The 13,647-nt window shown below is 42.8% G+C and overlaps 1 protein-coding gene across 2 annotated transcripts in view; it reads right to left on the reverse strand.

Moving 5' to 3' along the window:
• The window catches only part of prkg1b (protein kinase cGMP-dependent 1b), a 148,900-nt gene that overhangs the window by 16,654 nt on the left and 118,599 nt on the right, over positions 1-13,647 (reverse strand). For both annotated transcript variants that reach the window (XM_042083346.1, XM_042083345.1), the window contains exon 9: positions 13,608-13,647. This exon is cut by the window's right edge and continues 35 nt beyond it. In XM_042083346.1, coding sequence (XP_041939280.1) covers positions 13,608-13,647 — 40 coding nt within the window. The remainder of the gene's footprint in view (positions 1-13,607) is intronic.

Here is a 13,647-nt window from a genome sequence, read left to right on the forward strand (position 1 = left end):
ACTGTCCGGCTCTGGCTATTAGGTACTTGACCTTATCTCGATTATGAGTGTACTAGTCGGTGAACTGGGTGACTATCTCTTACTGAATGCTCTTTCAGTGACCTGCGTCCCTGTGCTGTTGTGCCACATGTGTGTGTGCAGATGCAGTGAGGGGTTCATCACTGTGTTTCATCTGGAGCAGGATTGAATTCCCAACAATGGTGTTTATCGAAGGTAATGATGCCGTGAGCTTGCCATGATAACATCACCATATTGGCAATGAAATGCCTTCACCATTACGTTATTTGGGATAGATGGTGTGTGTGTGTGTGTGTGTGTGAGTATGTGTGTGTGTGTGTGACAGATGAGGTGTGTTTTGACTATCCAATCCGCACTCTCAACAGTGGCAGTTTGCGGGGTCAGTGTGTGCAGTGGTCACCAAATTGTGACCACATATAGCCACTGCTGTGTTGTGTTCACCGATTCCCAGAAATGCACCATGCCATGCCTCTCAGGTTAGGGGTGGTGGGTATGGGGGAAGGGCTTAGGGGGCTTTAGATGCTCCTCATAAGTTTACAAACATTTGCCCCAATGGTACCACCCACTCCATCCAAACTGCCCCCCACTCCCCACTCCTGCCCCTCATTTGCAGATAAAGGACATAGAGGGGAGGGCAGAGAGCTGGGGAAGAGTCTCTGGTGCTTTATGTCCCAGTGCAGCCTCCGTACTGTACATGTGTCCTTTGGGGTCTGCTATGCCACCATCGCCCTGGGAGTGGCACACACCCATTCACTTCACGCACCAGCCACACACACACACACACACACACACACATACACACACACATGCAAATTCACACACAAACACACGCACACACATACGCACACACACACACACATACACACACACACACATACACATACCCTCACACACACACACACCCACATACACACCCACACGTTCAAGTACAGAGTGTCCTGTATGCCCAGATCTGTGTCAGATATGCTGCTTATGTATTTACTAGCGGATACGATTCGGTGCTCGGGTGTCCAGGGGTCTCGGAGGTATTTTAATGGCTTCAGCAGACCACTAGCACTTGTGGAGGGGCTTTAATAAATAGGCTAGTCTGTCTCACTTACGCGTTTTGGGGTGCGGGCGGTGCTGTAATAGCCCCTGGCCAGCCGCCCAGCCTCCAAGAGGGGCTGAGGACGGGAGCTTATGGGGCTTAGAGTGGCAGACCACGGAGGGACTCGCCACTTCCTGTCCAGTGCCAGCCTGCACTATGTCTCTGGCCAGCTCCACTAGGCCTCACCACGTCTATTGTGTTACTATATACTAGTGTGGGCACACGCCATCAACAACTTTATAGGATCTACTGTACTGTATATGAAATCAATATCTATACGTGTATTGCAACGTCATATGATGTATAATATATTACATGCATATAATATGTGTATATATATATATGTATGTATCTATCTATCTATCTATCTATCTATCTATCTAACTATATATATATATATATATATTGTACATCATATGTCATCAAATACATTTATGAGTCTTTAGAGAGATAGACCGATAAATAGATAGATAGATAGATAGATTGATTGATTGATTGATTGATTGATTCTGTGCTGAAGTGATAGAAGAATATAAAGATGGGCATGTTTATTTTACTGATTTGAAATCAGGGACTTAGTCAGTAAATTCAAAAACAGGTTATGGTCTTAAAATAAAAAGTGTAAAAAAATCCTGAAAACCATATTGAAAATTATTGCCGATCCACATATTGTTGCAGCCAGTGTCTTCAAGGTTGAACACAGCGTATACGTCCATACAGTTCCATAGTGTTACCCACCCTCCAGCAGTGTTGTAGTCAAGTCACTATGCCTCGAGTCCAAGTCCAGGTTCGAGTCCCCAGTGTTCAAGTCCGAGTCAAGTCCAAGTCATTAAAAAAAAAATCCAAGTCAAGTCCGAGTCGAGTCCACTACTCATCCGAGTCAAGTCCGAGTTGAGTCACTATTGATCCACGTCGAGTCCGAGTCGAGTCCCTATTGATCAAGTCGAGTCCAAGTCCAGCACTAAAGTAAGCATAGCCTACATGTCGTTCCATTTTTTTCCATTGCAGATGAAATCCTTAAAAGAAAAACGGACAATCTTCTGTCTCCAAGCAGGGGTGCATTCACTTGTGTGAAAGTAGTATTGCCAAATTTCTTGCCAAACCCAATGTGTTGTATTTATTATATCGGGGAGAATACCATACCATAGCCATACCGTAGCCTATAGGCCTACTCATAATAAATGAGCAATCCACATCCCAATCACACAGGCCATTAAGTCATATTATGCTGTTACTGACTGCTGACAATTGTATAGGCAGTGTAAAGTTCATACTTCACAAGAGCTAGATGGACGTTGGAGTAGGCCTATTTTGTAAGAGGTAGTGTGGATCATAAAAGGGCCTCCCCCGGGCATTTTTAAAAAAAAATTCTGGCTGTTAAATAGCCTACACAATTTTAGCACAGTTTGGGAGGGACAGAAACAGAGCAGGGGCCGTCTTGGTAGCTTCTTTCTGACTCCCGTGACGTGAACACTGTGACGTGACGTGAACACTGGCTTCACTGACACTATGGAGACATATTTCACGTCAACAATAGAGATGAAAACTAGCTTTCGGTTAACGGAGATGTAGATCATCTGCCTAATTAATTTCTTTGCGCAACAGGTCACATTCTACGCTCATTTCAGCGAGATGAGTGAAATAAATGTTTTTTAAGCTGCCATCGCCATAGGCTACTATTTGCTACGATATTCACCTTAGAAATAGAACACGTTGCTATTTCCTTTTTTTCGTGCAGTGGATTAGGCTATCAAATCGCTCGTTTGAACAGTAACAGTAATCCTGTTCATTCGTGGTTTTAAATATAGTTGTTTCTGGCCTACCCACGAGAGGTTCAGTTTGCCAGTTTCACTTGTGCAGACACACGTAGGCCTACATTCAACACTACATGGACACTCTACTAGGCAATTTAATGTTATATGCTTCTATATTTTATGACACCAAAAATTAAGAAGTATGCTATATCTTGATCGGGAAAACTTTTAGTTTATTTTTCTTTCATCCGATAATAGCCTGCTGCAAATTAACAGACAGAAGCACGGCAGGGCACGCCCCAAATGAAAATGAATGAATGGAACCTCGCTTCTCGCCTCAGTCAGGGAAAACACTGTTCACCAAGTCACGATGATCAGCTATCCAGCTAGCCTGGGTGTTCCCATGCTGCCTTGCGCGCGATTTGATTCCCGCTGCTAAGGCAGCCTGGAGACCATGGAGCAAATTTTCGCCTGAGATAGGGAACCAATCACAGAACAGGTGGGAAAGCAAGACGATGATGAGCTATGCACAGACGCATTTGATAGACATCCGTGGCACCCAATAAACGGATCTGGGCATTTTTTTCAAATACGAGAAAATGAACGTTTGGTTCCCAGTCTCATTGAGAAGTGGTGGCGCTAGCCAGGCTACTATCCAGCAGCAGTGTGTGTTGTTTAGCCTAGGCTGAGTGTAATCTTAGGTAATGTTATGTCATCTATGAGAACTAATATTGCCTGGCAATAGCCTACTACATTGAAATAGCGGAGGCCATATCTCCAGGCATTTTGGTGTTAAAGTTAACGTTAGTTTGCTTTGCATGTGAACATGATGTGACTTGCGATGTACGACAAGAAGCAGTAGCCTAACATTCCCTTGAACTAAAATTAGTATTACGAATAATTTAGATATTAAAATCATATAGCAAATTATAGCCAGTGTTGGGTGTAACGCGTTACAAAATAATGTAATTACTGTAATATATTGCTGTTTGCGGTAACGTGGTAATAATGTAAGGCATTACAAAAAAAAATTGGGTAATATTTTACTCGGTACAAACTTCAGTAACGCGCTTTACAATGCATTTAACCCGAAATTAAGTGGTGTTTTGTTTTGATACATATTCGCAAACACCACGCGAGAACAACAGAGGAGAAAAAATCCGTGCAAAATAGTAGAACGTTATCTCCTGATACTGGTTGAATATGACTGCTGCAGCAGACTCGCAAGCGGACTCTATTTGCGGAATGGACATAAGCCTACGCTCATTATTTTCAGCTTGTCAGAGACAAGGCTATATGAAGAACATAATAGTTAGTGCACTTTGTGTGCGAAAACGAAAGATCTCTCTATGCCACGCGAAATAGCACAAGTAAATTAATTAAACATCTAAAGTAGTGCCACGCTAATCTTTTTGATTCTTGATAAAACACAAACTATGCTGTTGTGCATGTCAGCTTTGTGCTGTGAACTTGAATTGAAGAGAATAAAGGAATAGAAATGCAGAAAAAGATTGTGTAGCCTGTCAGTGCCATCGCTCCCACCACGCGCATCACGCACTTTGCGTTGGGCACCAAAGGACAGAGGGGGCACCCAAATGTAACCAATGAATAGCTTATTGCAAACTGCGTTTCACTCTTCATCAATAACGTTTACAATGTCAAAATGCACTAACACGATGTTACATGCAAGTTTGATACCTTTTGGGTTCTCTCAATCACCACGTAGTACTAGAATTGGTGGGTCTTCAATCATTCGTTTTCCAAGCATTTAGGCTACATGAAGCACATGATATGCCGAGTCGACTGAAACGCATTCCATTCAGATAGCTAGGTGGATACCAGGCTCATAATTCACTTGTATTCGCAAAACGAAATGTGAAGCAACATGTCATTGCATACTTCCATTTCCAAAGCAATGAAGGTTGCTTAAAACAACTTAACATTCTGCATATTATTGTTAATATTGTGCTATCAATGTAACTCAACAAACAAGGCTTGCAAACAAGAGCTGGCAAAAGGGCATTATGACAACGTAAAGATCAATGCTCTTAAAGTGACAGTGCACCATTTATAGGTAAAACAGCATTTCTTCAGAAATTAATGTTTAAAAACACACAGGTGTTTGAGTTATCATTTAAATGTCACTCACTCAAAGCCACTCACTTAGGGCACCGAAATGGCCAGCAGGCCACCATCTTGACATGTCTTTATTTAAGGAACCGTATGTAAAAAATGTATTTCAATTAATCATAAAATTGCCCTGATATGTCACTAGACATTATGCAAGGCAAGGCAATTTATTTATATAGCGCATTTCATACCCCAGGTAGACACAATGTGCTTTACATAGCTCAGGCATTACCTCAAATAAAAGTAAGCAGGTATAAAACATATCACAAATATATCACAGTAGTGAAATAAGTAAAAACAATAAAAGCAATAAAATAGTAGAATAAGTAAAAATAATAAAAGCAATAAAATAGTAGAATTAGTAAAAACAATAAAAGCAATACAAATAAATTAAAAACAGGAAAAAGCCATAGAGAAGAGGGTGGTCTTCAATTGGATTTTAAAAGTGGCAGTGGTTGGAGCAGTCTTAATATGCTCAGGGAGTTTGTTCCATATCTGGACTGCATGGTGGCTAAAAGCAGCTTCACCCTGTTTGGTGCGAGTAGAAGGTATGCATAATACCTGGCTGTTCTGTGATCTAAGAGGTCTGTGGGGGATGTAAAATTTAAACATGTCTGATATATATGTTGGCCCCATCCCATGCAGTGCTTTAAAAACCAGTAGCAGTACTTTAAAATCTATCCTAAAAGAAACTGGTAGCCAATGCAGGGACTTAAGTATGGGGGTGATATGTTCTCTTCTGCTTGTCTTTGTTAGGACTCGTGCTGCAGCGTTTTGAACTAATTGAAGCTGTCTAATTGTCTTTTTTGGAAGTCCTGTGAAGAGCCCATTGCAATAGTCCAGCCGGCTTGAGATAAAAGCATGGACAAGCTTTTCCAGGTCAGACTGGGACATAAGGTCTCTCAGCTTGGCAATGTTTTTCAGGTGATAAAATGATGTCTTGGTTACAGCTCTCATGTGATAATCAAAGTTGAGGTCACTATCAATTATGACTCCAAGGTTTCTGACTTTAGTCTTAACTTCAAGCCCTTTTGCTCTAAAAAGTGTAGTCATTTTGTGTCTTTCATCCTTCCTCCCAAATAAAATTACTTCGGTCTTCTCTTTGTTCAATTGCAAATAGTTTAGTGACATCCACCTATTTATTTGGTCAAGGCAGTCACATAGTGAGCCAAGGGGATCCATATCAGTGGGTGACAGGGCTAAATAAAGTTGCGTGTCATCTGCGTAGCTGTGATACGAAACCTGAGTGTTTTTAATAATCTGACCCAGTGGGAGCATGTAGAGATTAAAAAGAAGTGGCCCCAGGATTGACCCTTGGGGGACACCTGACGTCAAGGGTGCTGGAGATGAGGTGTAATTACCAAGGACAACAAAGAAAGTTCTCTCCTGCAGATAGGACTTCAGCCAGTTGATCACTCCGCCTGATAGTCCAACCCAGTGTTCCAGCCGGTGTAGGAGTATGCTAAGGTCAATTGTATCAAAGGCTGCACTGAGGTCCAGTAATACAAGCACTGAAGTTTTGCCAGAGTCTGTGTTGAGACGTATGTCATTTAGCACCTTTATAAGAGCAGTTTCTGTACTATGATTGGGCCGGAAGCCTGACTGAAACGGATCAAGGCAGCAATTTTCTGTTAAAAAATCGTTTAGTTGATTGAAAACCACTTTCTCAATAAGTTTCCCAATAAAGGGCAAGTTGGATACGGGTCGGTAGTTATTTAATACTGATGGGTCTAGGCTTTTCTTTTTGAGCAGGGGCTTTACAACAGCCATTTTCAGGGATTCAGGGAAGATTCCTGACTGTGGTGACCAGTTCACAATTTGGAGTACACTGTCAGATAGTAGATGAAAAATATTTTTCAAAAAGTTTGTAGGGATTGTGTCAAGACTGCAGGTGGAGGAGTTTAGGCTTTTTAAGTTTTTTTCTAGTGTATAAGTGTCTATCAGACTGAACTCTGACATGAGGGGTTTGTTATCCCTTGGGATGGCTAGTTCAGGACAATGAGCAGACTGTAATTGAGATCCAATGTTTGATCTGATGTTCTCAATTTTGCATTTAAAGGAGGCAAAGTCATCACATGATCTGCTTGAGAGCAGTTCTGAGGGCAATTGGGAGGGAGGATCTGTTAGCTTTCCAACTGTCAGGAATAATGTACGGGTATTATTTATGTTGTTGTTTATTAGATCAGAGAAATAAGATTGCCTGGCCTTACTTACTTCAGAATTGTATTTGCGGAGTGTATCTTTATGGATCTGGAGGTTAACTTGGAGTTTATTTTTCCGCCATTTTCTTTCACTTTTCCTACACTCTCTTTTCATGAGTTTAACGGTTGGACTATTTAACCATGGGGCTTTCTGTTTACTGGTACTTGACGTAAGTTTTAGAGGGGCAACATCATTCATGATAGATTCCATTTTTGTATTGAAAAGTTCCAGTAGATCATCCACAGAATCACAAGAGCTATGGCAATCTGGAATTTGTATGAGAGCTTGTTCAAAGAGAGCTGCTGTGGATTCATTTATGATCCTCTTTCTAGTCGTAATGCAACTGCTCTGAGTGCAGGGGGACATAGATATATCAAAAAATAAACAGAAATGGTCAGATAAGGCTAAGTCTTTGATTGTTACTGTGGCACTAAGACCCTTTGTGATGATAAGGTCAAGAGTGTGACCATGCGAGTGTGTGGGGCCTTGAACATGCTGGGTAAGACTAAAAGTGTCCAATAGAGCAAGGAAATCCTTGGTATATATGTTGTTTGAGTTGTCCATGTGCAAATTATCTCCTGAAATGATTAGACAGTCAAATTCAACACATATGATTGACAGGAGATCACTAAATTCATCTATAAAAGCTCTTTCAGACTGTTTGGGGGGTCTATAGATTGTCACTGTAAGAATCTGAGGGGAACCCTTAATTAGGACACACATATACTCAAATGATGAAAGAAATCATGTTCATTTCAAATACTTATATCACTGACAACAGTAGTCTGGCCAGGATATTGTCATTTAAAAAGTGAAGTTGCAGCCCTCAACTGATGTTGATGTTGTCATGTTGTGTTTTGGCCTAATGCGGCACCCTCCACCTATCTACTAATCACAAAGTCAGTAGTGTTTTGTCATCCGTTTGCCAACTCTGCCAGTCAGAGGGGAGGGGAAGGGGATACACCGCTCTACAGTAATTTGAAAGTGATTGTACTACCAGTTTTGGCCACAATCTTACATACGGTTCCTTTAAGCTTTGATTTACAATATAGTAGACTCTCTATTGATTTTAATGAGTAGGCCTAGGCCTTAAAGTTACAGTATTTCTATCACAATTTACCACAATTTGTCAGTTTTTAACAAAATTCTGACTATGATTGTTCCTTGTATTGCATCATGAGCACTGGCCCTATTGCATTCTACTGTTGTTAGCCTTAAGCCTAGCTCAGTCATTATGCTAAACCACATCTCCCTCCATTGGAAGAGCAAGCTGCATTGAGCGTAATAAACTGCATTTAGAATGGCAAATCCATATTTCTAGATATTTTGGTGAAAGTAACTTAAAAGTAATGCAATAGTAGTGTAATGCCTTACAATTCAGAGACAGTAATAGTATAATGTAACAAATTACTATGAAATGACAGTAATAAGTAATACAAAATACATTATGATTTTGAAGTAACTTGCCCAACACTGATTATAGCCTAATGACATACTGTACTACAATTATAGCCTTATGATATATTACAAAAAAAAGTTGAGTCCTCGACGAGTCATCGGGAGTGCGAATGCACGAGTCCAAGTTCGAGTCATTCAGTGCTCAAGTCCAAGTCAAGTCACAAGTCTCTACATTTAGCTAATGACTCGGACTCGAGTACTACAACACTGCCCTCCAGTATCAAATAGTTCTGGCACCTGCACAGAGGGGAACCCTTCTGGAACATTTAGTTCCACTCGCCACCCAAAATGCCTGTTGTCCTACATGGGCTTTACAGCACGCTATCAATTACACGCTGAACTACTTCACCAGCCAAATGGGTCTAGTAGTAGGTAGACTCCCCTATGAGGGAGGTCAGTCCAGAGACTAACACTTCACACACAACATGTGCAGTCGTTCTGTACAGCTAGGCTGTTTTTCCTCAAGAGTGGCTTCCCAAATGAGGCGAAAAGGCATACAAACAACGTGTCAAACATTAACTTAATGGTTCATCGAGAGAAAAGAAGAACCATTTCACCACATTTGGTCGGTGGAAACACGGTACTTATGTGAATGTGTGTTTTATGCAGCTCAACCGTAAAACTGAAAACTTCAATCATTCAATTCAACATGTGGAGTACTGCTTGGGTGGTAGATCTCTGATCATTGGTCTAAATAACACACACACACACACACACATACACACACACACATCTCCTGTTCAGGAAGGGTGAACCCACCATCAGGAGAGGTGGTGATAGATGTGGAAGGTTTGCAAAGTGATTTCATGCTCCTGTTAAAGAGTATTACAAAATACAAAAATACAGTACTTTATTTGATACATGGCATGGCTACTGTATTTTGTAGTTTACTTTGATACACTTAAAATTAGGGTATTTGATATTTTATTTTAAAATGTATATTTTTGCCCATCCCTGCACACACACACACACTTCTTTGCAAGTGCTGTAATGTGATAAGGAGATCCATGGTGTGAAATAGACGGCTCACACTTGCCCACCCACACACAAGGCTGCTGATAGGTAGTCGTCATAACACAACGCACGTGTTATAAGCTGCACGATTAGCTTTTTAATGGGGTGAGCTGTAAGACAAGACCCTCAAAACATGACTTATAAACACTTCAAAAACCACAAATACGATGGATAACTGACTTGTAAACAACCCAAATTTAGTCTAGTGACTCACTGAATCTATTAACACACTAAATATAGTGAGGTAGCGGCCTATACAGCCTATAAACACTCTAAACATAGTACTGTCCTGCCCATAGACTGTATATATAGAAGGTCCTGCCAATAGCCTGCTTATGCAGTCACGGACACCCAATGTATAGATATGATCAGAAATCCTACATGATATTACTTACAAACAGCATCAAAGAGATTTTTTTACAGTTTTAATGGCACTGTGCACATAAGTCACATTAATCTGCACATAAATAGTCAATATTAATGGTCTCGGACCAGAGATATAAAGATAAAGAGTGTCCCACTGCAGTCCCTGGGACAGACGCCAGAGACTAGCTCTACATGGCCAAAGATGGTATCTATGCTGTTGTTGATAAAATGTGTCCCCTGTTCATGGGATACTTTGTCTAGCTGTCTATTTCTGGTTAGTGAGCTTCCCCCTTCACAGTAAAGTGTTTTGGTTGCCTTGATAAAAGTGCTATATAAATGCAATTAGTTGTTGTTGTTATTTCTTTCTCTCTCTCTCTCTTTCTCTCTCTCTCTCTCTCTCTCTCTCTCTCTCTCTCTCTCTCTTCTCTCTCTCTCTCTCTCTCTCTCTCTCTCTCTCTCACAAATATGCTTACAGAGGGTTTTATACCACTCTGGACCATCACCATGTAATATGTCTACTGCAACACATTAAGCATCACTCAAATGACTTCATAGCTTATGGTAAAATTGCAGACGGTCATTTTTAACACTTCTGTTCTCAGTTAATCTCTTCATTTGCAAATTTAAACACAACTAACAAGTAATGAATGCTTGATGCATCTGATCAGTAAACAGTAACATCAGACCAAAAAAATGTTGTGACTCATTTTCACCAACAGAGGGAGCTGTACTACCATTCCTTCCACTATGGACAGACCAGCTGTAGGGGATTCAACAAGTAAAAGGGTGGGCCTACCTGACTGCTCATGCAGAAAGCAGTCCATTTAACATACAAGAAGCACTTTCACACATATCCACAGCATTACAAACACATCCAGACACAACCACGGAGGCAGACACACACACACACACACACACACACACACACACACACATACACACACGCCACACACACACACACACACACACACACACACACACACACACACACACACACACACACACACACACACGGGGCATTAGAGAAAAGGAACATCTGCAAAGTGGATTATAACAGTGATACTGAGCAGCACTACCCATGGTACTCAACACTCACACACACACACACAGACACACACACACCATACAGAAAAACACACACACACACAATACACAAACATGCACACAGACACACACATTCACAGTTGCACACACATAAACACACAGACACAGAGATACACACACAGACAGAGATACACACAGAAACATAAACACACACACACACACACACACACACAATCTAAAAACCACCTCCATCCCCCTTAGAGACACTGATGCCCGCACAGTGCGACAAAGTTGCTGGTACTGTAAAGAGTAAGATTATGACACGACAGTCCTCCACCCCTCTTTCACCGCCCACCTCCCACTGCCCCACTACACCCCCACCTCCCAATGCCCCACTACACCTCCACCTCCAAATGCCCCACTACACCTCTCCATCTCCCACCCCTCCTCCACCTCCACCTCCCAATGCCCCACTACACCTCTCCATCTCCCACCCCTCCTCCACCTCCAAATGCCCCACTACACCCCTCCTCCACCACCACCTCCCAATGCCCCACTACACCCCTCCTCCACCTCTACCTCCACCTCCCAATGCCCCACTACACCCCTCCTCCACCTCTACCTCCACCTCCCAATGCCCCACTACACCTCCACCTCCCAATGCCCCACTACACCCCTCCTCCACCTCTACCTCCACCTCCCAATGCCCCACTACACCCCTCCTCCACCTCTACCTCCACCTCCCAATGCCCCACTACACCTCCACCTCCCAATGCCCCACTACACCCCTCCTCCACCTCTACCTCCACCTCCCAATGCCCCACTACACCTCCACCTCCCACCCCTCCTCCCCCTCTACCTCCACCTCCCAATGCCCCACTACACCTCCACCTCCCAATGCCCCACTACACCTCTCCATCTCCCACCCCTCCTCCACTCTACCTCCACCTCCCAATGCCCCACTACACCTCCACCTCCCACTGCCTCACTACATCTCTCCATCTCCGCACCGCTGGACCCATAGTCCTGCAGGAGAGGAGTCATGCCTGACAGCAGGCCCAGCCTGCTCGGATGTTATGTAACGACACTAATATAGATGCACTGCTGTCCATTCTTGTCTGGAACACATAATAGTCCCAAAGTCCTCTCTCGACCCCCTGGCTCTCGTTTCAACTGCGAGATGAACATGAGTGAGTGTTCCACGAAAAATCCACGAGAAATGGACCAGGGAATCCAAGAGATTTGTGGGGGCCGAATTAATGATCCACAAAGCACAAAACAATACCACACTTTACCCTATATACAGTTATTACTGAGACTGTCTCCTTTCCAACCAACCAACCAACCTCCTTGCTCTTTCCTCTTCCAAATGGTCTTAGGTTTCCATGAAAAATTGAGCATTTGACAAATACACAAAATACAAGTCCAGTGTGTAGTGAAACTTAAGGACCAGGTTTACTTAAGCTTGAGTGCTTTTCCCATATGGCCGTCAGAGAGCTATACAGAGAGAGAGAAAGACAGACAGACAGATAGATAGATAGAGAGAGAGACAGAGAGAGAATGAGAGAGAGAGAGACAGGCAGTGATAGAGACAGAGAGGGAGAGAGAGAGACATACAGACAGATAGAGAGAGAGAGAGAGAGAGAGAGAGAGAGAGAGAGAGAGAGAGAGAGAGAGAGAGAGAGATAATTATAGCCGTGGGCAGGTTGTGGGGACCCATAATCAGCCATGTAAATGAAGTGTGTGGTGCGTGTGGGAAATAGGCCCATTCAGGAGGCGAGAGGAGCCAGGCCCTGGGCGTAATGTGTGGCCGATAGCCCACCTCATTAAGACCCCAATAATGGGACACCACACCGACCAGCACAGGTGATGATGGAGATGACAGGTAGCGCTGATGAGGACATTCCTTTTTGTTTGGCAGCGTGTGTGTGTGTGAGAAAGAAATAGGAAGATATGAGTGTGTGTGCTTCTGTGCATGGTTTTACTGTGGGTCTCTCTATGTGTGTGCTTCTGTGTGTGTGTGTGTGTGTGTGTGTGTGTGAACAGTGTACACTGCATTACCATTGCAATTAATGCACAAATCAGAGCACAAGGCAAACAAGTACCAGCATCTGTCCAATTCAAAGGTGTCATAATGAACAGGATGGTGTGTGTGGGTGTGAGGAAGGCTGTGGTGGGTGGCTCTGTGTGTGTGTGTGTGTGTGTGTGTGTGTGTGTGTGTGTGTGTGTGTGTGTGTGTGTGTGTGTGTGTGCGAGAGAAAGAGAGAGAGAGAGAGAAATAAATCAATGTAATTAAGGAGAGAAAACAGCACATCAGTGAGAGAGAAACAGACCCGCTCAACTGTGTGTGTGTGTGTGTGTCACCTAAGTGTGTGTGTTGTCTAGAAAATGACATATGTTTGTCAGACGAAGAGGAAAAGAGTATGTGTGGGAGTGTGCATGCATGGGCGGCACACATTTGTGTGTGTGTGTGTGTGTGTGTGTGAGTTTGTTCTTGTCTGTGTGCTGTTAGTGTACATATTGAACACACTTACTTGGCTTTGGCTCCTGTGTCTTCATAACCTTTGTTGGAGA

This window comes from Alosa sapidissima, chromosome 24 (genome assembly GCF_018492685.1).
Source record: "Alosa sapidissima isolate fAloSap1 chromosome 24, fAloSap1.pri, whole genome shotgun sequence".
Classification (NCBI taxonomy): domain Eukaryota; kingdom Metazoa; phylum Chordata; class Actinopteri; order Clupeiformes; family Clupeidae; genus Alosa; species Alosa sapidissima.